The 22,905-nt window shown below is 36.2% G+C and overlaps 4 protein-coding genes and 1 non-coding gene across 7 annotated transcripts; 3 read left to right on the forward strand and 2 right to left on the reverse strand.

The window, feature by feature from the left end:
• Positions 1-5,169: 5,169 nt before the first annotated feature.
• LOC113337844 (ethylene-responsive transcription factor ERF107-like) lies at positions 5,170-6,105 on the reverse strand. Its single transcript, XM_026583419.1, has one exon. The coding sequence runs from the start codon at positions 6,098-6,100 to the stop codon at positions 5,585-5,587; it is 516 nt and encodes a 171-aa protein (XP_026439204.1). The 5' UTR covers positions 6,101-6,105; the 3' UTR covers positions 5,170-5,584.
• Positions 6,106-6,524: 419 nt separating this feature from the next.
• LOC113338088 (NADPH-dependent diflavin oxidoreductase 1-like) lies at positions 6,525-17,620 on the forward strand. 2 transcript variants are annotated; one of them, XM_026583608.1, is made up of 14 exons: positions 6,525-6,687; positions 7,821-7,942; positions 8,060-8,196; positions 10,108-10,185; positions 10,295-10,399; positions 10,807-10,898; positions 11,829-12,013; positions 12,342-12,424; positions 13,623-13,697; positions 13,851-13,961; positions 15,481-15,615; positions 15,793-15,912; positions 16,155-16,371; positions 16,602-17,620. In XM_026583608.1, exons 2-14 carry the CDS (start codon positions 7,870-7,872, stop codon positions 17,129-17,131), a joined length of 1,941 nt encoding a protein of 646 aa, XP_026439393.1. In that variant the 5' UTR covers positions 6,525-6,687; positions 7,821-7,869; the 3' UTR covers positions 17,132-17,620. The 2 variants fall into 2 exon arrangements, with proteins under 2 accessions (XP_026439393.1, XP_026439394.1); XM_026583609.1 differs by having other exon boundaries at positions 8,098-8,196.
• On the forward strand, positions 13,226-13,377 carry LOC113338156. The gene has a single exon (XR_003354649.1). It is a non-coding gene; the product is annotated as a small nucleolar RNA snoR137 (small nucleolar RNA).
• A 740-nt stretch (positions 17,621-18,360) lies between the features above and the next one.
• LOC113338093 (slit homolog 2 protein-like) lies at positions 18,361-20,303 on the forward strand. Of its 2 annotated transcripts, none has more exons than XM_026583612.1 (6): positions 18,361-18,673; positions 18,794-18,973; positions 19,274-19,360; positions 19,454-19,579; positions 19,712-19,807; positions 19,904-20,303. In XM_026583612.1, the coding sequence occupies exons 1-6, from the start codon at positions 18,565-18,567 to the stop codon at positions 19,978-19,980; spliced, it is 675 nt and encodes a 224-aa protein (XP_026439397.1). In that variant the 5' UTR covers positions 18,361-18,564; the 3' UTR covers positions 19,981-20,303. The 2 variants fall into 2 exon arrangements, with proteins under 2 accessions (XP_026439397.1, XP_026439398.1); XM_026583613.1 differs by having other exon boundaries at positions 18,363-18,673; positions 18,797-18,973.
• A 176-nt stretch (positions 20,304-20,479) lies between these two features.
• Positions 20,480-22,149, reverse strand: LOC113337949 (polyadenylate-binding protein RBP45-like). Its single transcript, XM_026583482.1, has 7 exons — positions 22,126-22,149; positions 21,874-21,966; positions 21,458-21,791; positions 21,111-21,330; positions 20,908-21,004; positions 20,654-20,824; positions 20,480-20,528 (listed from the first exon to the last, which is right to left on the reverse strand). The coding sequence occupies exons 1-7, from the start codon at positions 22,147-22,149 to the stop codon at positions 20,526-20,528; spliced, it is 942 nt and encodes a 313-aa protein (XP_026439267.1). The 3' UTR covers positions 20,480-20,525.
• Between the last annotated feature and the right edge of the window lie 756 nt (positions 22,150-22,905).

Consider the following 22,905-nt stretch of genomic DNA (forward strand, 5'->3'; position numbering starts at 1 on the left):
TGTGAAAACTTCAAGCACTCAACTCCTTTTGATCATCTTCCGAAACTGTAAATGACTAATCTGTATTCGGTAACTGCCCACTCATTCTCAAGAAGTAAATCAGAGATTTATGATGAGATCAACAAAGGATCTTACTTTTAATCTAATAAACTCCTTTGTTGGGTTTAGATCAACCAAGGTCTAAATTATCAAGATAACCAGATCTAGGTTTACAAACTGAAAAGACGAGGCTACCCAAATACACCACAATCTTTTAAATATCAACCTATAAGTCTGGTATCTTAAGTGATCATCTATGGACAGAGTCGAGACAATACAACTTAAGTCCTATACCTTGTGTGATTTTCTATGGACGAGGTTGAGACAATGACAACAAGATATTTACTTGACAATAATTACGGTAAAAACCGATTGACTATTAGGATCAATGTCAAGTAATTAGGATTAACGTACAAGTGTAATTTACTTTAAATTATAATAAAAAAAATTTATAATTTCGGAATAATAAAGTAAATGACACAATAAGATTTTGTTAATGAGGAAACCGCAAATGCAGAAAAACCCCGAGACCTAGTCCAGTTTTGATTACTCTCATAATTAAGCCGCTATAAAAAATATAATACCAACTTCGTATAGTTCATACCAAGTAGACTACCCCCTAGCTACTTAGTTTCTTCAGTATCCCTGCGCCTTCGACTTCTAGAGTCACGCACGTGAATAGCTACTCATTTGGATCGTATTCCAAACATCAAAGGAATGAATCTGTTTGGTAACCACTCTAATCAATCTTTGGTAAAAGATATGTTCAGTTGTTGACAAAGGTTATTCCGTTTAAACTAATACACTCCTTTGTCGGGTAAGATCAATCCGAATCAGTAACTTAGATTCAGATTCACAACTATCAGATTTGGATATTGAAAAATACCACCAAATGATAGTTGCCGATCAATATGACTTTCGGATTAGATAAATCTAATCTAAGTCGGATCCCATCCGATCAAGATTAGTGCACAAATTCACAAGATATGAAGACTAATAAGAAAATCTTATTCGTCTTCATATATTCAATTGTCTTCTCAATAACCTACACAACACAACTTGAATCCTCTTGTGATCAATCACACACAGAACGAAGTCTGTTAACAATGGATTATCACAAGATTTCTTTAGATCCGAAAATGGTTCTAAAGATCCCGTCGATACTTTGATATATTTTGAGTGACCCTTATGTCAGAAAAGAAGTCTCTAAGAATAATCAAACTAGGTGCAATCACAAAACTATATTATCCCACATGGTGTTACCATGTTGTTGTGCACCATCGATACAATCTTGGGTAAAATAAACATAATTACGAAAAATGCATTCATCCTCTATCAGGCTGTATTTTGCACCACAGACTTTGTTTTTTCTAGCTTTTCCTTTTTCTTGACTTTGAGATTGTGAATACATATTACAAGAAATAAATAATTGCAGAGAAGGTGTGATTGTTTTAGATTTGAAGAAGAAGATTGAGAAATTCTAGAGAGATTTAGAAATTCTGGTGTGAGTTGAAATGAGATTGAAAATAGGTAGTTATAGGGAAGGGGGAAATACTAGCCGTTGGATGAAGATCTGATAAGCGATGATCTGAGAGTCGAGCGATAGCTTGACTAGCGCTAGCGATTTAATGACAAGCGAGCGCTGACTTGACCACCGAGCGATGGACACTCTATCGCTCACTGGAAACTCTGTCGTGTATGCCTATATGTTATTCCTGACATATAGGCATATGAGTTTTGGAGTTTGGCATACCCGTAGTGGGTGCATATATGGCAAAACTTGATGTTTGCCATATGCATAGGAATATGCCTTATAGGTCAAGAATTATAATAAAAAATCATTTTTATTTACTGATGATGATGACGTAAAGTTCGACTTCCAGTTCAAAATATCCACGATGGAAAAAACCCACCTTCGTCACATTTGTGTAATGACTCGCTTATAACTCAAATACAATTATGATTCATGGGTCTAACCAGGGAGGCCCTCGGCGAAACCGTCATGGTTGTTTTAAGATGAAGTTGTCTTTTTAAGTATATAGTCATACATTTCTCATTGTGAGAAAATCGCATCTTTAAGTACTTCAGGGAACCATTAACTAATCGAACAGTGGTATAACTTGCGCATATGTGAATATGGTTCCCATTAACTTCAGATTTCTCTGAAGAAAATGTGTGTTTGTGAGTTTTTTTTTCTTTTTTTTTGGAGGATGAAGGTTTCTCTGAAGAACAGATGTATGTATGAACTTTTTTTTTTTTTGCGGGTGGATAAAGAAAAATGTGTATGTATGAGCTCTTTTTTTTTGGAGGATGGATGAAGAAAATGTGTATGTAGGAGCTCATTTCTTTTGGCGGATGGCGGGATTTTTTAGAGACATTATCCAGCAGTATTTGAGTGTGGAGGAAAAATTGGTGTTGATTAGTCTTTAATGTATAGTCATGTATGGTTTATGTTCTTTCCACCCCGAGGGAGTTGCAAACATTCGTGTATTTGACATGTGAGATTCACACATCGCAAGAAAATCATATCCACAAAATTCTAATTAGCAATTGGAGATGACAACATACTTCTAGACGCAAGAGATATCTTTTGAATGATACATGCTAAGTGGAAAGTGCTCAAACATCAAAACTGAATCAAAACCATATAACTCGAAAAGAAGAAGATACCAAAAGTATGATTATTACATCTTCAACTATGAGGCCAACATATTTTAGAAGAATGGTGATATTCTTTTGGTGGAGGATCTTCTATAAAACTCACATTTAGTATTAAGTGACCAAAAGTAATCCTACCACTGAAATATAATACTGAACTGCTTTCTTTTTCAATAAAATTTCTAAGACCACGGAACATACCAGATCAAGTCTTAAATCGAGGCTTCACTCCTCTTTTTTCACTCCCTTACTGGTTGCACATCTATTTCTTCACTTTCCACTTGAAGCATGAAAGTTACATTCTAAAAGGTTTTACCTATTTCCCGTTGCCACTTTCCCTAAATCTCATCCCAACTATCCAAATCAAATTTTTTATAATTCATTTTAGATTGGGTAAATAAAACTCACTCAAATATTTCCTAATCTCCATAATTAACCTAAATTCTTACCACCACAACCGCCAAATTAATTTGGTTTGTAAATTAATTTGCAAACTAATCTTAATCAGATTTGGAGATCAAATCAGTCAATCTTAATCACTTACTTATATTCCCCTACGTACTGTGTAATAATAGTGTAGACATGAGTTATATAAATATATCCTTATAAAATGATAAGATTTGGGGTTAATTGAATTCAAATATCCAATGAAACCTTAATTGAAACAAAAATTAAATAACTTGTTATGTGATGAAACTGTAGCTTTCGGGTTTCTTGTATTTGGTAAGGTTAGACTAGAAAGTCTAGAAATTTTGAGACATACACGTATTACTATGAAGACCTGAAGAATCCGAAGACGTATCTCCTTCAACGAACGCATCATCCTTCTACTTGAGGTTAATAATACAATACTTGACTTGTCTTCTTTTCTATCTATGTTACTGTAGATGGTTAAATTTGGATAAGGGGTAAAAATATCATTTCAAGACCATAGACGAAACTAAACTCTCACGTGAGAGATTAAGCCCTTGGTCCTCAAGGTACCCATAGCCGCGATTTCTAGTATACGCCCACGCGAGACACTGCTGGTCGTGATGCCATGATTCCTAGCGCACATCCTCGACGAGATACTGCTGGTCACATAGGTTTTGTAGAGCGTAAAACGTACGACAGACTTATGAACCAGAACAACCATAATTCCAGCATGTCTTCGTGAGACGCAGCTGATTGTGATGCCATGATTCCTGGTATACATACCCGCGAGATACTGATGGTTATGTAGGCTCTATGGATGCGTAAAAACGTCCTCGACGGACTTATGACCCAGAGAGGAGACATACATGTCTCTTGTAAGCACGACTCACCCTATTTGAGATCAATGACTGATTCCTAGTACATCATCGCGAGATACATTGGTCATGTCTACTCTGCCTCGGCTTACCCAAGCTTCTGAATAATTCCTAGGACATCCCCGCGAGATACACTGATTATTCTGCCTTTGGGCCTATTCGACAGGCTCCTGGAACATCCTTCCGAGATACACTGGTCATGTCGTCCCCATAAATACGGACACAATTGATCCCTAGCACATCTCTGCAAGATTACGCTGGTCAAAGACAACTGAGCCGAAGTCTCGCAGAGACGATATTAGGTGTACAAGGATTATTTTCTCTCCAAAACATGTCCCAACTGACTTCGAAGAGATTCCATTGTGTTGGCCAAATCTTGAACAGACTCTATCCCGTTGGCCAAATTTCGAACGGCCTCAAACCCGTCATCTAAATCTCCGACGGGTAAGATTTATGCTGGCATTTGTTATTAGTTGCCAACTTTTCTACGCACGAAGATGCAGTTGTATGAGTTGTGTTCTTTTTTTATGCTTGAAATAATGTTTAAGTTCACATAAATTGTGTCAAGACACATATCAATTATGTTGCTAACTAATGGAAATTTCATTATTCACCGTCCAAAAAGAACACTTTCATTCCATCTAATTATGATGATAAAGAAATTCGCAAGCTCATTTACATGCATAACTAGCTACTAGTATCCTATTTAAACCATTTGTGTGCCTAACTCAGCAAGGAAAGTTATAAGAATCTTATACTTGGCGAAGTAAATTTTGGTAAGTGGAATACGAACGTAATGTTCAAGAGTTGAGTTTTAGCGAAGAAGCAATAAGAAATTTTTTAAAGATATTGCCAAATAACAATTGAAATGTTGGAGGAAACTAAACAAAATAGACAAGCACAGCCTGGCGAGTGCGTAGAAAATATATTGGTGAAGCTTACTTGGTTCAAATAATTCTGTAAATTAAATATCCGATATTATCAATTCCGTTTGGGTGATGTTCTTGGTAATTATAACTAAAAGTCGTTGATGTATTTGACAAATAAACTAAAACACCTTTTACAAAAAGGCAAAGAAAATTTGGATGAGATTTAAAAAAAAGTGTTAAGCCTATTGGATAACACAAAGAGTAATAAATTATCATGGTCTACCATTAACAACATTGTTGGTTATTTGGCAAAGAAGAATCATTTGTTTGTCAATTTGGATTTTTATTTCCATAATTTGTTTGTTTATTTATATATTTTGTTTTATCAATGGTTTGCAATCATGTAAATAAAATGGTGCATTTTTATCCATAAAGAATAAAGCAAAAATATTACGTAGAAATGAAATGATCGAAAGAGTTACTGGACCTTGTAAATTTACTACCCTTGTCGTTAGTGGTGTTGTACGAGGCCAACCAAAACAAAATATATATTTCAGAGAAAAAGAAAGACAAATAAGGAGATAAATTTTAAGAGTCAGCGGAAAAACACAATCATATGTTTTTTTCCTTTTTTTTTTTTTGGGAAGGAAATCATATGTTTTCTTTGCGAGTATGCACTCATAAATCTAGGCTTAAAGGAAGCTTTGCAATCAATTAACAAGTATGATTTCAGGTCCCACTAGATGTGTTCTGATAATGTACTTCTCTTCGTTTAGAATGTAACTTTCCAGCTTCAAGTGGAAAATTAAGAATAGCTCTACTCCCTCTCAACTGAAATGCAGCAACATCATAAGCTTTAGCAGCATCAATGTCAGTATCAAATGTACCTAACCAAATCCTGCATCCTTTTTTATTCGGGTCTCTAATTTCCGCCGCAAATTTCCCCCATGGTCTTCTCCTTACTCCTCTGTAACGTTTCCATTCACCTAAACTCTTTGACGCCTTCTTTTTATTATTCTCTCGCTGACCATCATGATTTGATGTTGACGATGATGCCGTGGGAATAGTAGCATTTTGAGACTTGGATTCAAAAACGATAGAACTCTGGGGGTTTGAGTGATGAGTGTGAGTTTCTAGTTTGGGGTTCATGAGAGAATTACTTGGAGTTTGAAACGAGAAGTATTGATGATCATCAAATAAATATTCTTCAATTTGATCAAGAGTTGAAATATGATTGTTCATCATACCAGGAGAAGTGTAGGAAGTAGAGCTTGAGAGTGGAAAAAGGAGAGTGAAGCAGAATGGTTTATATAGAGATGAAAGGAGTCAAAATGTTGACTTTGACTTTCAAAAGAATTGATCGAAGTGGAAAGAAGCTTCTGTTTACTTTTGGGAAATTTGTTTGTTTCTCTGTTAAGGTAAGGTTTACGGAAACGGGTACACATAAGACCTGATCTGGTCTCTTTTTTTTTTCTTAGAAAATTCCGTTTAAAGTTTTAAATAGAGAAAGCGTCCAAAACACTGTTCCAGTGTGGTAGACTGACTATTAGGACCACCAAAAGATGAACGGAAACAGTTTGAGTGGCAAAACTGTAATTAATGGATAAATAAGGATTATTACTTAACTAAACCATAGAACGCCCTATACCAAAGATTTTGCCCAATTCAAAATAAACATTTTTCTCAAATCAGGGTTCATTGCTGCTGCTTCTTCTTCTTAGCAGAGACGACACTGAACTAGTGTTTGTTTTTAACTAGAAGTAGTGATTTTGATTGTATCTCAAAAGATAACCAACACTTTTGAAGAAGCCGGATTTACACAGATAGGGGAGGTATGTTAGGTTTTTTTTGATTAACTTTAAGGGTTTTCTTTATAATAGTTGGATTTATCATGTTGATTTTGTTGGTGAGTTTTCTTTATTTGGTTATTACAAAGTCTGAATAAATGTCAAAATTATAATAGTTATTAGAATTGCATGTTAACTGTTTGAGGAAACTATAAAGAGAAAACTAAAGTTAGGGTTTCTGTTAGCTGGTGACTAAAGTTAGGGTTTTCTATTAGCTGCTGCAGCATTAGATTATCTAGGTTCCACATGATGTTCAAATTGGCAAAGAATGTAATTCATGAAAGAAAATTCATTTATTTTATCTAAACTGCATCACTTTGCTATTGGTAACTACGGTAAATGTGGTTATAGGATATAGTTGAATTAGACGCTAGGCTAGCCTGTTGTATATGTTGGGAGATCAAGTCCTCATGGTGAAATGGTCTCTAATAAGTCCATAGTACGAGGAAAGAATCTTAATACACTTTGGGGTCTGCCAAGTGACTGTTGAATGTGGTAGAGAGTTTTAAGATTGGCGGTAAACATGTTTTCTGTCAACTGCTTGCTTGAAGATGGATTTGCACAGGTCCAAAACTTTGTTGGCCGTCAGTATGCAACTAGTTGTATCCCGCCCTGTGTTTATAATCTTTCGGTTTCTTCTTCATTCTCTCAGTCTCATATGTTTTGTATTGTCTATTTGAACCAGTAAAACTCTCTCAACTTAGCAACCTAGCAAAAGCTATGTTTGTTATCGACTAGCTATTAAGTTTTGGAAACAAACGGACAATAATTATCAAGTCTTGGAAGTTTTAGGTTATTATATTTTATCTGACAAAATGATGCTTTCATTTACCCTCAATCAATAGGACTACCAATAGTATATTCCCGACTTCATATGATTGGTAGTTCTGTTGAAGTAACAGAAGCAACAGGTTTGTGAATAGATATGATCGAGAGTATGGAAACAGAAAAGGGGAAAATAATCCAGGTTACCTTTTATCATATCCATATTCTCATATATAAACTGAAGGAAACAAGTTTTTTCATTTTATTGAAAGAAACTGTGACGTCCTTTTAGCAAAATTAAAGTTCTCATCTTTTATATTGATTGTTGAATACTGACTTGGTATTGATTACAGGGGACCCTGCCTTCTTTTCCCTCTCTTTAATAATTCCTGACTGTCAACAATGGGTTTGAAATCGAATGGCGAAGAAAGTCGATCACTTGAAGAGGGCGAGTTAAATGTGGCCGATATCAAAGGTTTGGTTTTAGTTTCAGATTTTGTCATCTTGTTTCTTGTTGATCATATGAATGATTATTTCTTTCATAATATTCTAAATGGGTAAATATATGTATTTTGGTGTTTCTAAATTTTAGGCATGAAATCTAGACTGTTGATTCTATATGCGTCACAGACTGGAAATGCATTAGATGCTGCAGAGCGTGTAGGTCGTGACGCAGAGCGAAGGGGTTGTCCTGCTACACTAATCATTTCGATGGATAAATTTGATGCTGTAAGTAAAACCCAAACCTTTTTTCTTTCTTGTCTATTTCTTTATGTTCTGGTTTATATCTTTAATCATGTTTATGCCTAAAGAAAGCGTGGTTTAGAAGCTGAAATTCCAATATATGTTACTTACAGATAATATTTCTTCCAACTGAACCCCATTTGTTTTTCATTCTTATTTACTGTCAAATTTGAGTACCCATAAACTATCCAATCCCAAATACATCGGAATGTCGGTGGTGTTAGGCATGGGTTATACCTTATATGTATATTGGGTCCTGTTAACTTATATACATTATCTTACATTGGATACGACAATCCTCGTTGGGAAGCTTAAAATATTGGGAATCAAATTTTATTGTTTCTAGAAAGGGCTATTTCCACTAATACCCATCTAAATTTAATCTTTTTAAAGTTAAATATTGGTATATATTTTCCAATGGCCTTGCACTGGAGATCAGTTCAATCGTTAACAAAATACAGACAAAGATATTCAAGTGCTACCACTACGTGACACTAGTTTGTCTCATGAAACTCTATGGGTGCATAAACTTGAGAGGACATTTTGTTACAGGGGAGACCGAAGATTCTGAGATACTTTTTGGCAATTTTAACTGGGACTACCTCCTAATTCTATTCTCTCATTCATTTTTAAGAATCACTTTTTGACGTATCCTATTCTTTAAAAAATGCAGCACAGGTTGATCGTTGACATTTCTTATTTCGTCACCTTCCGTTTTCTGTTTTACTTATCCAATAATTTATTTTTCGATTCATTCCACTATATTTTTCCTGTAATATTCTTGCATTGTGCAGAAAATATTACTCCCTCCGTTACTTTTTAATAGGCCAGATCCTATAAATAAATATTTCAAAAAAATAGGCCAGTTTCCTAATTGGGAAAGTCAAATGTTACTTTAATTTTCTGGGACCACTTTTCTTTTAACTTCTTTTGATGACAAGTGTTATATGGACCATTTCACTTATTTCTTTGGCTGACAAGTGTCATGGGGACCATTTCACTTCACTTCTTTTATTGACAAGTGTCTAGAGGACCACTTTCAATAATTAGTTCTCTTAATTTCCTTAATTTTCTCAAAAAAAAGAAACTGGCCTATTAAAAAGTAACTGAGGGAGTACTATGTAAATGTAAATAGTCAAATTGCAAAGTAATAATAAAAAAAAGATTTAGAGGGGTATTAGTGGAAGTATCCTTCCTAGAAACACTAAAATTTAATTCCCAATATTTTTAAGTTCCCCAATAAAATAATAATACTTTAATCTTCCTTAACCTATATCCTGGTATATAAGTTAACAAGACTCCGGCAAATGTTAACTTGTATACTAGGATAGAGGTTAAGGATGATTAATTATTATATTATAGAAAGGTGAGAAGCGCTCAAGCCCCGTAGATAGTTTAAACATGTGTAGAACGCTGGTAGACAGATGTTGTAGTCTCATATAACAAGGAATCGGATTGAATTGCAACCTTAGTCCTCTGGTCAAAAGGTATAGGCTTTCGGTTAAAGTGGAATCGGGTTGTATTGCAACCCTAGTCCTCTGGATCAACCTATATAGTGATTTATAAAGGTATAGGCATCTGGTTAATGCACATTTAATCATTTGCTGTCCAATGTGAAAAATCTGTAGGTGTTTCTTTCGCTCATAGGCTTGTATCTGTGGTTGTTTTTACATCAATGTTAAAAGGTTCTTACATACCTTTGATCAGGCAATGGCTGCTATTGGCATTGTTTGGATCAGTTCTGTCATATTTCAAAGTTATAGCACCAAAGTGGTCAATTTATCATGGGTTATTGTCAGTTGTCAAGGGACAGTTTTAGAAGCATGATTCATATATATCATATTGGGGAACCTTGACCACTGGGATTTTAAGCTCCTTCCATGTTTATTGCATCAGCATTGCTTACCGTATGAAGACACAGTGGTCTTTATTGTCTCTACAACTGGGCAGGGAGATATACCAGATTCCATGAAGGTTTGTTTATCAATTTATGCCTGTGACCTTTTAAGAATATGCTGGTGACCTTTTAACAATCCTAGAGAGTTTGTGATTTTAATCTCCTATTTTTGGGTGAAATTTGTAGGTGTTTTGGAGGTTTCTTTTGCAGGCAAAACTTGGTAACCAATGGCTGCAAGGAGTCAAATGTGCGGTGTTTGGGTTGGGTGATTCTGGTTACCAGAAATACAATGTAAATATTCGATTTTTTAGTTTCTGTGACTTACGCTGAAATGTTGACATTATAGCCTGTTTTCTGTTCAACTCGGGTATCAAACCATATGATTTGGTTTAAGAACCTTAATACTGCCACCTACCAGAATCATCTCAGTTTTCTATATGTAGTTCAATCGATCATGATCGCTGAGAATTCATAGATCGCCTTAAAACTATCATGACTAAGAATAAACCTCCAACTAACGCTATTGCGAATGAATGATAATTGCTCTCTCATTACATAAAAGTTTAACATGGTTCACCTAGGTGGCAAGCAATTCAATCTTTAATGGTAATGCACATTAATTCTGTATCTCGATGAGAAAACTGGCCATACAAAATTATGTCCAGTATAGCTAATTTGTTTTCATGAACTGTCTGCAGTTTGCGGCAAAGAAGCTGGACAAAAGACTTACAGATCTTGGGGTTAAGCAAATAATTGAAAGAGGTTTAGGAGATGATCAGCATCCTTCAGGGTATGTTTGCCTTCGATTCTTTTTATAAAGTCCGCTGTTATTTATAAGTGGAAAATTCATTCAAAAGGGTGTTTCATTCGTGCATATGTTGTTGGCATATTTTAGTAAATTAGAGCTTTTCTCTATTCCTTATAGGTAAATATAAATGGCTGTACCCTTGTATGAATTTTAAAATACTGGTGTCTAATATGCTTCTCGTTCATAATAGGTCAATTGTTTTGGAGTGGCTATGTTCTTTATTATGTTTCCCACTTTGTAATAAAACATTTGTATAGAAGATGCAGCTCTAGAAAAACTGATAAAGTTGATGGGTGATGATATCGGTGACCCGAGTTCCAAACTTGTCAGCACCCTAATTTCAACCAAACTACTGAAAAAACTCACAGAGATCTACTTCCTTGTCTATTCATTTATCGAATTATGACAATGACATCCCTTCTTCAGGCATGTGACAGTTTTATACGAAAGTAGCATATTCCACACTTTCTTTGAGAGGCTAGGTGATTATGTCTAAAAATATGCCAAAAAAACAAGAAACAGGTTGCATGTGGACAATCTCAGTTTGGATGGAACCACAGTACATTGGGTACAATTAACATCTGTAGCACTATTCTTTTCTTTTTCTCTTTTGTGACTGTTGTAATTCAAATTTTCAGATCGTTTGGGTCTGTCAGGCATTATGGTTGTAAAACCTATGAAACTTTTGTCATACTATTTTACCTTTTTTACCTCTGTGTAAACTGTACATGAAAACTTATTAGGATACGCATGATCAAATTTGCAAGTGTTATCTTGTCATACTTAGGAACTCCTCATGAATGTTGCTGTTAATGTTAAGATATTTGACACCAGGATTAACTGCCTTCCATTTTTTAAGATACACCTCATTTTCAATTTAGAGTATAAACTATAAAACCTTGTTTTTCACAGATATGAAGGTGCTTTTGATACTTGGTTGGCATCTCTATGGAGTGCACTGCATCAGATGAATCCTACTATTTTACCAAGAGGTATCGGGTTCATTGATCCTTCAATGGCAATTTTAGATCGGCCCAAGTTTCACATTATATATCATGAACATGACAAGATTGAGTCACTATATTCATATAATTCAGGTAATGTCCTATCTCAAGCAATTTCATTTTTGGATGCAAGAATTGCATATTTATCGATGCTGTCTGTTTAGGTAAAATCAAATCCCACCATGGAAAACTTAATTCTGAACAATAATTCTGTGGAAAATTTATGTGTAATACACAACCCACTACTGAGTAAGGTAACATTGCACTCTTATAGGCGAATGGTGCGGTTACATGATTTAATGCCCTAGACCATGTAATTAAAAACAACATATTGTCTTCATGCTGAATTTCCACTCATCTTCCTGAATTGGTTTGTATACCAACCAGCTCCTAATTATTGTCTCAGATTTTGATTATGCAGAGAGGCAGATTATGAGAGCTCGCTCAATGTCCCCTGGAAAACTTTTTCATAATGAAAATAGGCCTCCCTGCTTCTTACAAATGGTATAGGTAACATGCTCTATCATCTTAAACTCTGCTCTTCCACCTCAAAGTTATTTGTGGGGGGAAAATGAAAATTGTTTCTCAAATCTGTCGTGTTAGGGTTTACGTTAACATATCTGGTGAGATTTTTTGTTGGTTACCTGTTTGATGCAATGCCAGTCAGATTTGGTCCACACTCTCCAAAAAGTGTCCACGAGACATTCCAGACATATCTTTTGATTTAATTTACGTTGTCATAAAACGAGGGATAGATTCTTAGCACGTGGGGTAGTATAATCAATCGAAAAATACTTATTTAAAACTAACTAATTAAATGTGAATGTTAAAGAGCGTTCAAAACACTATCTGTCTTTGTTAATTGGATGTCAACTGTCCAATCATTAGTTTCTCCATTCATCATTCAATGTATTACATTAGGACAGATTTTAGAATGAGGCCTCCTGAGTTGATTCTAATATCTATAGTAGGTAATTTGGTGAAGCATGTTTATACTATTACGTTTCAAGCATTACCCGAAAGACGCAGGACTTTGCCACCAAAATGTAACTTCTAAGTTTCTAATGATATCCATTATATTATATTTTTCTTTGATGAGGTTCAAACTGATAATGATATTTATTAGATCAATCTTATTTGTTTATAATAGAAATGCATCCATTTAAATATTGGTCTTGGTGTCGTCTAAGCAGTTTGGCTATGATGATCTCACATTTTTTGAGCTTTTTCGAGTCTCACCTTTTCTCTTCTTGTTCTTCAATTCCTTTTCTGTATTTTTTTTTTGGTTTGGTATTGTCTTACTTTGTTGCTTCTTAGAATCTTAATAGTTGAACTCTCTTAAATTTTGAAATAGAGAAGTTCATGTATTTAGAAGCATAAATCAAATTGTGAACCAGTATTAAACAGCATGATGCACTTTTCCGTTGCACCATTGTTACCTGTCTTCTGGTACATTTTTCATTTGAATATGCAAGGAGAAGTTATCTATCGGTACTTGTCGTTTGGTATTTCCTACCAACTTTTGACTAATTGAAAATTGAAAATTCAACACAAATGGTTTAGGACTACCAACTCTATTAATTGAAAATTGAAACTCATCAAAAAGTATTTCCTAGTACTTTTGACAACCCCATGCTTTGCGTGTGGTACAGAGGCTTTATTTTCTTCTGATTCCAAGATGCTAACTAATTATCTTTTGTAGATAAAAAATAAGCAGCTAACCAATGTGGGTTCTGAGAAAGATGTACGTCACTTTGAATTTGAAGCTGTTTCATCTGTAAGTCATACACCATGCTTCAGAATTTTAATCTGGATTGTAGTTTTTCTGCAAGACCTTTTACACTTCCAGCTCCATAATCCCCATGCATCTTCGTATAATGTCTCTTTATGCTCTAGAGCATGATCCATCCGATGTTATTTCATTTTTCAGACTATTAAATATCAAGCAGGCGATGTTCTTGAAATTCTCCCTGGGCAAGATCCTGTTGCAGTGGATGCTTTCATACATCGATGTAATCTTGATCCAGAAATGCTTTTAACGGTATCTTTCTGCGTCCTATGTTTCAGTTTCTTCTTTGCGTTTATCATCTTTTTTCGGCATGTCATAGATTTGTAGTGCCAGGAAGCTACCATTTTGTCCTGTAAATTCTTCATTATTCTGAGGAATCACTTTTTTTTTTTGTGGGTACGTTTGAAATCTAAGTGTTCCCTTGTAGAGAGTTGATAATTATCTCCATGCTGCAAGCTTCTTTATTTCCAAGTGCAATTGACTAAATTTCATAAGTTAGAAGATTTGAACTATAGTATATCACTGTGTGAGGGTGCTGTCAGGTAGTGATACCACTTGCATATGCCAAAAACACGAGCAAGGAAGGGAAAGAACTACTCCGCTTTTTCTTTTCCAAGTCTTTCTCTAAATCGAACCTAAGGTTTTAGTATAAAAAACTGAACTTAAGGTTTCAGTATCAAACCAGACAAAATGATCAGGACTGCTCTAGCAGTAACTTCCTTCCGATTTCTTCTTCTTGATGAAGACAAAGAGATTGTTGGTTATTTTGGTTGCAAGGTTGTTCCTTGTTTTGGAGATGTTGATTTTGATCTCGATGATGATGATGATGATCCAAACCAAAAGAAGTGTTCTGGATCATCTAAATCATCATCCTCCTCCTCATCATCATCCTCAAAATCATACTCATCATCCTCTTCGTCGTCCTCCTCTTCTTCATCGTCAACAGCATCATCATCATCATCGACATCAGACTGATCAAAATCAACATCTCCAAAACAAGGAGCAACCTTGCAACCAAAATAACCAACAATCTCTTTGTCTTCATCAAGAAGAAGAAATCGAAAGGAAGTTACTACTAGAGCAGTCCTGATCATTTTGTCTGGTTTGACACTGAAACCTTAAGTTCAGTTTTTGATACTAAAACCCTAGGTTCAGTTTAGAGAAAGACTTGGAAAAGAAAAAGCGGAGTAGTACTCTCCCTTCCTTGCTCGTGTTTTATACCCTGACACACGTTTTTCATGGTTTATTCTAGTCTTGTACAAGTGTTATCCTGTTAAAAACGGTTTTTGCTAATCTGGTCTGCCTTATCCGATAACATTATAGTCAAACATCTTCAAACTCAAGTTTTGATGAGCGCACTGAATATATACAAAAAAGAAAACTCCATGTTTCAGGACTATATTCATAGGAGTTCCAAATTATGTCGCCAGACCTCCTAGAGGCAGTTTGTACTCTTCTTAACCAATTTAATATCTGAAAGAAGATACTTATCTCCAGGATTAGTCACTTGATCTAGTTGAAAAAATATCAACTTTGAGACCCGTCATCTTTTACTGTGTGGGGTAATGTTCATAATCTGTTTTTTTACCTCCCAAGTAATATCCGAATTCAAAAGGTCCTCCGCAGTACATTATCGTGAAAATGCATGGTTATGATAGCCTACTTTCTGGTACCGCGTTCATTGAAATTGGGGTGTTGAATTATTTGGTCTTTTAATTCTCTGAGGAGTCTTCACCACTCATTTGAAATTTTATCGTATTCTCAATTTCAGGTTCAGCCGATAGATAATGAGAATGGAGGTCTTGAATCTGCCATAAATTCTCAAAGTGGTCCTGTGAAACTGAAAACCTTTGTTGAACTGACAATGGATGTGGCATCAGCTTCTCCACGTCGATATTTTTTTGAGGCAAGAGTCTTTTACACTCAGCACTTATTAATACATGCTATATTTAGTGTCTTTTACATCCTGGTGAGATTTTGTAATTCAGCCTTATCATAGACTGGATGAACGAAGCATCTGTATGTTGTCCATAGTTGTTTTCTCCTTTCATGATATTATTATTTTCCTCTTAAAAAACTGCAGGTCATGAGTTTTTTTGCAACTGCTGAACATGAGAAGGAAAGGCTTCAGTATTTCACTTCAACTGAAGGAAGAGATGATCTATACCGGTACAACCAGAAAGAGCGAAGAACAGTTTTGGAGGTAAATTATTTGTTATCAATATTATTTCTCTTTGCGTGAAGTGATTATTGTTGTTTTTACTTGGTTATTCTTAAAAACTACCCATGCTTATAGTAATTATAAATAGCACCTTGTCTATTTGTTCTCTATTTGTTTACTTCTCCATTTTGTTTTATCTTAATCAATCCTCGTGTAACAGATTTTCTGTTTCCTGCTAGTAAAATTTTCTTTCCCTTCTAATTAAAAAATGGTTTTTGATACAGGTTCTAGATGATTTTCCCTCTGTGCAAATCCCATTTGAATGGCTTGTTCAATTGGTCCCACCACTAAAAACAAGGGCATTCTCCATTTCTTCATCTCCTCTTGCTCATGCAGATCAAGTTCACCTTACTGTGAGTGTTGTTTCATGGAAAACTCCTTACAAGAGGTTGCGATCTGGTCTTTGCTCAGCATGGTTGGCCGGGATTGATCCAAAAGAAGGTATATACCGTAGAACTAATATACAGTTTAAGGGTCAAGGTCTTAATTCGTGCACCAAGAGACATAAAAACTGAAACCAACTATACTGGTACTGAAATTTGGAAGCCTAATTAAACTTCGGTTCTCAGTAGTTGGGGACCCCAAATTATGAAACAATACGTGAACCATTACTACAGATTGTCATAAACCCCCGGGCCTTGGCTGACGCGGTTTTCATTCCTTCTGAACAGGTGTTAATATTCCTGTCTGGTTCAATCGAAGTTCTCTTCCTCCACCTCCGCCGTCGCTTCCTCTTATTCTCATTGGACCAGGAACTGGGTGTGCACCATTCCGTGCATTCATTGCCGAAAGAGCAGCACAAAGTACTTCTGAGTCGACTGCTCCCATACTCTTCTTCTTTGGTTGCAGAAACGAGGAAAATGACTTCCTATACAAAGATCTGTGGCTATCTCACACAAAATCTGGTGGAATACTCTCAGAAGAGAATGGTGGAGGTTTTTTCGTTGCATTTTCACGAGACCAGCCAAAGAAAGTTTACGTGCAGCATAAGATGAAGGAAGAAAGCAAAAGGATTTGGAATCTACTAATGGGCGGTGCTGCTGTTTATGTTGCAGGATCATCAACCAAAACGCCTGCTGATATCTTTTCATGCATGGTGGAAATAATAAAGAAAGAAGGTGGAGTTCCTGAGGAATCTGCTCTAAGGCAGCTGCGCTTGCTGGATAAAGCTGGCCGGTACAATGTAGAAGCGTGGTCATAAAACAGGATTGATTTTGCTCTGCCTTTCAGTACATAAGCAAAATTTTGATCTTTTCCTGGATGCCATTAAATATTTTTTATTGAACAATTTACAAGAACTCTACTCAAACAACCAACCAGAGTCATGGGTTTGGTGTTAAGAGAGAGCAGAAAAAAGCAGTGTCAGCAGGACTCAGTGAAACAGCTAGCGGACAGCCAGTGGTGCCTGAAGCAGATTTCATAAGAGTAAGACAAGTTTATTCGTTTTTTGAAGCATAGAGTAAGACAAGTTATGTCAGTATGAGGAATGTAATTAGCTTCTATCAGCATTTACAGCATAATATGACATTCCAACTACAATGGTGGTATTCGCCTAAGATTAAAGGTTGATACGACACACAAGGAAAGAAATATTTATACATGAAACATTGGCCTATTTTTAGGCAAAAGGGGAAAGTATTACTTGGGAAAGTATTACTTTTCCAGAAACGGATGTGGTATTTCATTATTACTTTTGTTTCGAAGCTAGGTGTTTGTCTGTGCTATGACTTTTGAGCCTTGAATCAATGAACAAGGGCCTAATAGGACACTTGACTGAATTGCCAAGGTGACACATGTACATGGGGTTGGCCTCGTTATTAGGTCGGTGAGTGGATCCTTTTGTTAGCGGATATGATCCTACATTTATGATGAAATGGAGACAAATTGACATCGTTGGAGGTTGGTAACCTGTAACATAGTAAAACTCGTAGACGCTTCTAATTTGTATCAACGAATCTCCCGTGCACACAGGACTACTTCAGTTCCGTAGGAATGGAATTTTTGGTTAGTTGTGTGGTAGTTGTTGGGGCATCAAGTAACATCAGCATCTCATTCTTAGACGCGATGGGTGCCTCACTCGGTCCAAGTCTATGTCAGACTTTTTCATTTTCGTAGTGTCTGAATACCTCGTTTTCTGACTCAACTGATTCATTTAGGTCTGACTCACTTGAATCTAGTAATTCATTACATCTGACTTTGACTCAAAAATAATAAAGTATAATTTTTTTTTATTCCAACTGAATAAAAACCTAGAGTCGGACACTAGAAAAATAAAAAACCAAACAACTTGCATTTGACTCGGTCTGAGTCAGATCCAAACAAGCACGGTGTAGTCAGATGCAATAAGTCAACTCAAGCGAGTCACTAAACTGAGTCAGAATAAAAAACAAAAAACTTGTTAGTTGTTAACAGGAGGAGATCAAAATGAAAACACACTGATGAAGTATTCAAAATTTTCTTAGTTCATTCTCCTAACCACCCTCTTTAATTCTCTCCTCACCCATTACTCTCATTCTCTCTCTGTTGAAATTTCAAAATTTTCCTCCTCCCCACCACCACCTCCATTAAATACCCCACCCACACATTCTCTTCACCTCCTCCTCCTCTCTATCTCTATTTCTCTCAAACACTACTATGGCTTCTTCCAATGGTACCATCATAGTTCTTCTTGTGATCTTTTTACAATCATCTCTCACTGCTGCAGTTGACCTTAATTTATCTCCTCTCCTCTCTCCCTTCTTAGGTATACTTTACTTTCACTCATCTTTTAATTTTGTTTTGTAATTTCAATCTGGGTGTTCTTGTTGGTCAAATTTGAATTCATCTAATGTTTTTGGGTATTTGTGAAATTTTTACTGTTAAGAAGATGTATGCAAAGAAATTGGGTGTGGAAAAGGAAAATGCGTAGCTTCCATGAGTAGTACTAATGATCTACTTCATCCATTCAAATGTGAATGTGAACCTGGATGGAAACAAACAATTGGTGGTGGTAACAACACTGACCATGATTTTCTCCAGTTTCTGCCTTGTGTCATCCCTAACTGTAAGTAGCCTCAATCTCTGCAATCACTTTTACTTTGATTTTGTGTGTTCCTGGTTTTGGGGTTAGTAGTGGCAACTGAAATCAGCATTTTCTGGATTTGGCAATTAGACCCTTCATAAAAATTTCTCAATTTTCATAGAAATTACTGTAAATTAGCTGAATTGCTCAACGGGTAAATGTATGGGTTGTCCCAAATTGGGGAGAAACAGACATGGACTGACTGACCAGTTCAATTACTGCTGCTGCTAGCCTGCTATTACTGTGTGCCATGTAATGCAGACTAATTTTTGGAATCTGCAGGTACAATGGACTACTCATGTAACGCAGCTGCTGAGCCTCCTATGCCACAATTAAGAGAACCTCCATCAAATGAATCTTTATTTGATCGTACGTTAATTACCCGCTGTGCACTAATTATATTCGCTAACCTAACAGTTAATAACTTGTTTCTGACTAACACTATTCTACTTCTTCTTCTAGCTTGCAACTGGGCATATTGTGGACACGGGTCGTGCATCAAATCGAATGCATTCGGGCACAAATGTGAATGCATGGAGGGTTATGAAAATCTTCTAAATGTCACTGCATTCCCATGTCTCAGAGAATGTAAGAAATACTTGAAAGTCTTAATATTTGGTAGTGGATATGTCAGCTTAAATCTTCTTTTTTATGTGGGATTAGTACGATTTTTTGAATACGGAAATCTAAAAGGATTGTTATTTGTTGTTTGGATGTAAGGTGCCATTGGAATGGACTGTCTGAAACTTGGAATCGCAGCACCAAACAGAACCACAAATTCAACGCCAAATATGCCTGACAGGAGTGGGAATCATGGTAAGCAGCAACTGCCTAATTCAGTAGTATGTAGCAAATAAGGCTTTGAATTTAGTCATCAGTCTTACAGCTTTTGTTCTATCTCTTTTGCTGCAGCTAGCACAATTTTACAGGGGAAGTTTCTTTCATTGGTGATCTTTGTGGTAACCATTATGATGGTTCCATGGAAATAGTACAGTGATGTGGCGAATGACAAGGACTTGAAGAAAGTGAGATTCAGATGCAAGTTTGAGGTTCCAAAACCACTTTTCTTGCAGATTTTATTTATTTTTCACATATAGCTAGAAGAAAGTGGATTTCAGATGCTTCATCTATTAGATTCTTATGTTCTTTTAGTTTATACGGATAATTTATGTCCGTCAGGGTTTGGATGTGATGGTTATGTTGAGTATTCAAATATATGAGGTTTGGAGATGTATATAACAGTACGTAGAACTTTGTTAAGAGATACCAACTAGTTTTATTAATTTTTGAAATGTTCTATTCTTGTTCTTCCTTGAAAGCATTCCTGACAACCATTTGAACTGTTTTACAAAAAAAAAAATATATACCATAAGCTAGCAGTTCGATTCATCGTGCACCAGAGGATATGGGCAAATATGAGCTCTAATAGGATACATGAAATCGCCCATTAGACTACTGAGACTTGACCCTCTTCTTTACTTGAAAAACATAGCTTTTATCTGCCCACCACATTGATTCCGGCTATCTGATCAGATCACTGGAAGAAGCAAAACATAAACATAAGTTAAAGAGTTGTTAACCTGGCTATAATTTACATGATAAAATAGAAATTAGATGTTGAAGCTTAAACATCAGAAAATAAGAGAAAGAAAGAGATCATACCTGCTGCTGGTGCTGTTGATAGTAACCATATCCAGGATAGCCTTGGTAAGAAAACATGTTAGGATCTTGAGCATATCCATAGGCCTCATAACCAGCAGTGTATCCGTACATATTACCAGCTCGCCGCTGGTTTGAATCTAAATGCTGCTGAACCATACCAGCAAATGGATCCTAAATTTAGGCACGTTAGTATGTTAGCCATGGATACCGCACTTGAATAGAGCAATATTGAAGCAGAAGGGACATAAAGCTACCTGTTTATTTGAAGGACTAGGGGCCCATGCAAGTCGAATGTTCGAACCACCCAATTGAATTCCATTTAGCGTCCCCATAGCCTCCACTGCACAAGCCCTGAAGCCACAATATGCAATTAAAACAGCGAAAATTAGAGGAACTTCGAAGCTTCCAGTTAGCGGTAGTAGATGAACCAAATAAGATTAAGAATAAATCGTTTTACCTATTATCGAACTGAACAGTCCCACAGTGTTTTCCTTCATGTATTTTCACATCGGATACCTCTCCAAATTGGCCAAAAATTTGTCTCAAGTTTTCCTCAGTGATATTAGAGTCCAAACCATCAACAAATACCCGGTGTTGTTCAGAACGTTCTAAGTTACCCACAGTTGACTTATTTGGATCATCATCATTCTGAGTTCCCAGAAAACTCTGGAAAGTGGCTGCAAATAAAAAAAAAACAGATAAATGTTATGCAACACGAAAACTAGAAGAAGATCATGTTACCATGAATGAAGTTGTTTTCAAAATCAGAGAAGAAGCACGGATCTGTGTCAGAGAGACACGTACCTTTTTGCGTACTAGTACGCCCAATAGAGCCAATACGCATGGGTCTTGTTAAACAATATTGACCATTCAGTTCAGTCAGTGACCTCATCTGTTCGTCTTTATCAGCAAATCTAACAAACCCATAGTCCTTTGAAAGTCCACTGGTTCTATCTGTAACAACTCTTGCACCCTTAACAGAGGGATAGTAAACCTTAAATGTCTCTTCTAATACATAATCTGTAACTTCAGCAGCCAAATTTCCAACGAATACTGAGAATTCCGCACTGTCATCCTGACGTTCATCTGCCGCAGCATGACCTGTAGCCTTGTCGCGGATAGCTTCCACATCCGAAACCTGTTTGCAAGAATAGCAAAAAAATCATAAACAGATGAATTTAACTTGGGCAAAGATAAGTATTCAGATCCATAAACTGTACCTGCGAGGATTCTGCATCTGTAAAACCACTGTACCATCCTTTTGCATATGATTCTTCATTCTCAGGAGGCAATGAATCAAGAACAACACAACCCTTTTAAAAAGGATCAGTATATGTAGGGGGGTGAGGGAGAGGGGGGCTGATGAAGCTGGCGAGGAAGGATGGGTCTGCAGGATAACGAATGCCAAGATGGTAAGGCGTTAAAGGTGTACGTTCAATCAAACCTCCAGTTCTACGGGTGGGGTTGTTAACTGTCTGAGATTGTTGGGGATCCATCGTAGCGAATTAAAAGAAAATATACGAAAACGAAACGAGAATCACAATATGAAACCCTAAAATCTTCAAACAGAAATCGTCGCCAGTATAGGTGTTTGATGAACGCGATAAGCTGAAACCCTAAAATCTTTCAACAGAAATCGTCGCCAGTATAAGTGTTTGATGAAGGCGATAAGCAACGAATTCTTATGTCTCTAGAAATTTCTTGGGTAATATCTCTATAATTTAACACACACGGATATTAGTATTGTGAAACCCGCGATTTGCTTCCCTTTTATATATGCGTGCATGGCGAACTATTGCTGCGTTAAGGAATGTCAATAGGTCGGTTCCGGTTCCAATTATTCAGGTTCCGGAAGACCCGCAAACTAGAAAATAGATACCACACCAGGCCAGGGTTGGCGAATGCAGAGTTCAAATAATTCAAGTGTATCTTTTCAATTATCACCTTTAGCCAACACAAGGACTCTGTTACTCCCAGCTAACTGACACAAGAGCTCAATGGCACCGCATGCATATTGTATGTTTAACCTATCTTTCTTGTTAGGTTAAGCATGCACTTCCTTCGTTGTTTACACTTATAAATCTTCATGGCTTTCATATCATAGAATTTCAATTTCTTCATAGGTATATATGATAGCGCCATCTAAGTTTTCGAGATTCTTTTTAGCTCTCTTACTGCTCAATTCTTCGTAAAAGTTTCTGGAACTAAGGTTTGCGCCTAGGGAAAAAATTACTTGGTTGATGGTTTTCCTT

This window comes from Papaver somniferum, unplaced genomic scaffold (assembly GCF_003573695.1).
Source record: "Papaver somniferum cultivar HN1 unplaced genomic scaffold, ASM357369v1 unplaced-scaffold_18, whole genome shotgun sequence".
NCBI classification, from domain to species: Eukaryota; Viridiplantae; Streptophyta; class Magnoliopsida; order Ranunculales; family Papaveraceae; genus Papaver; species Papaver somniferum.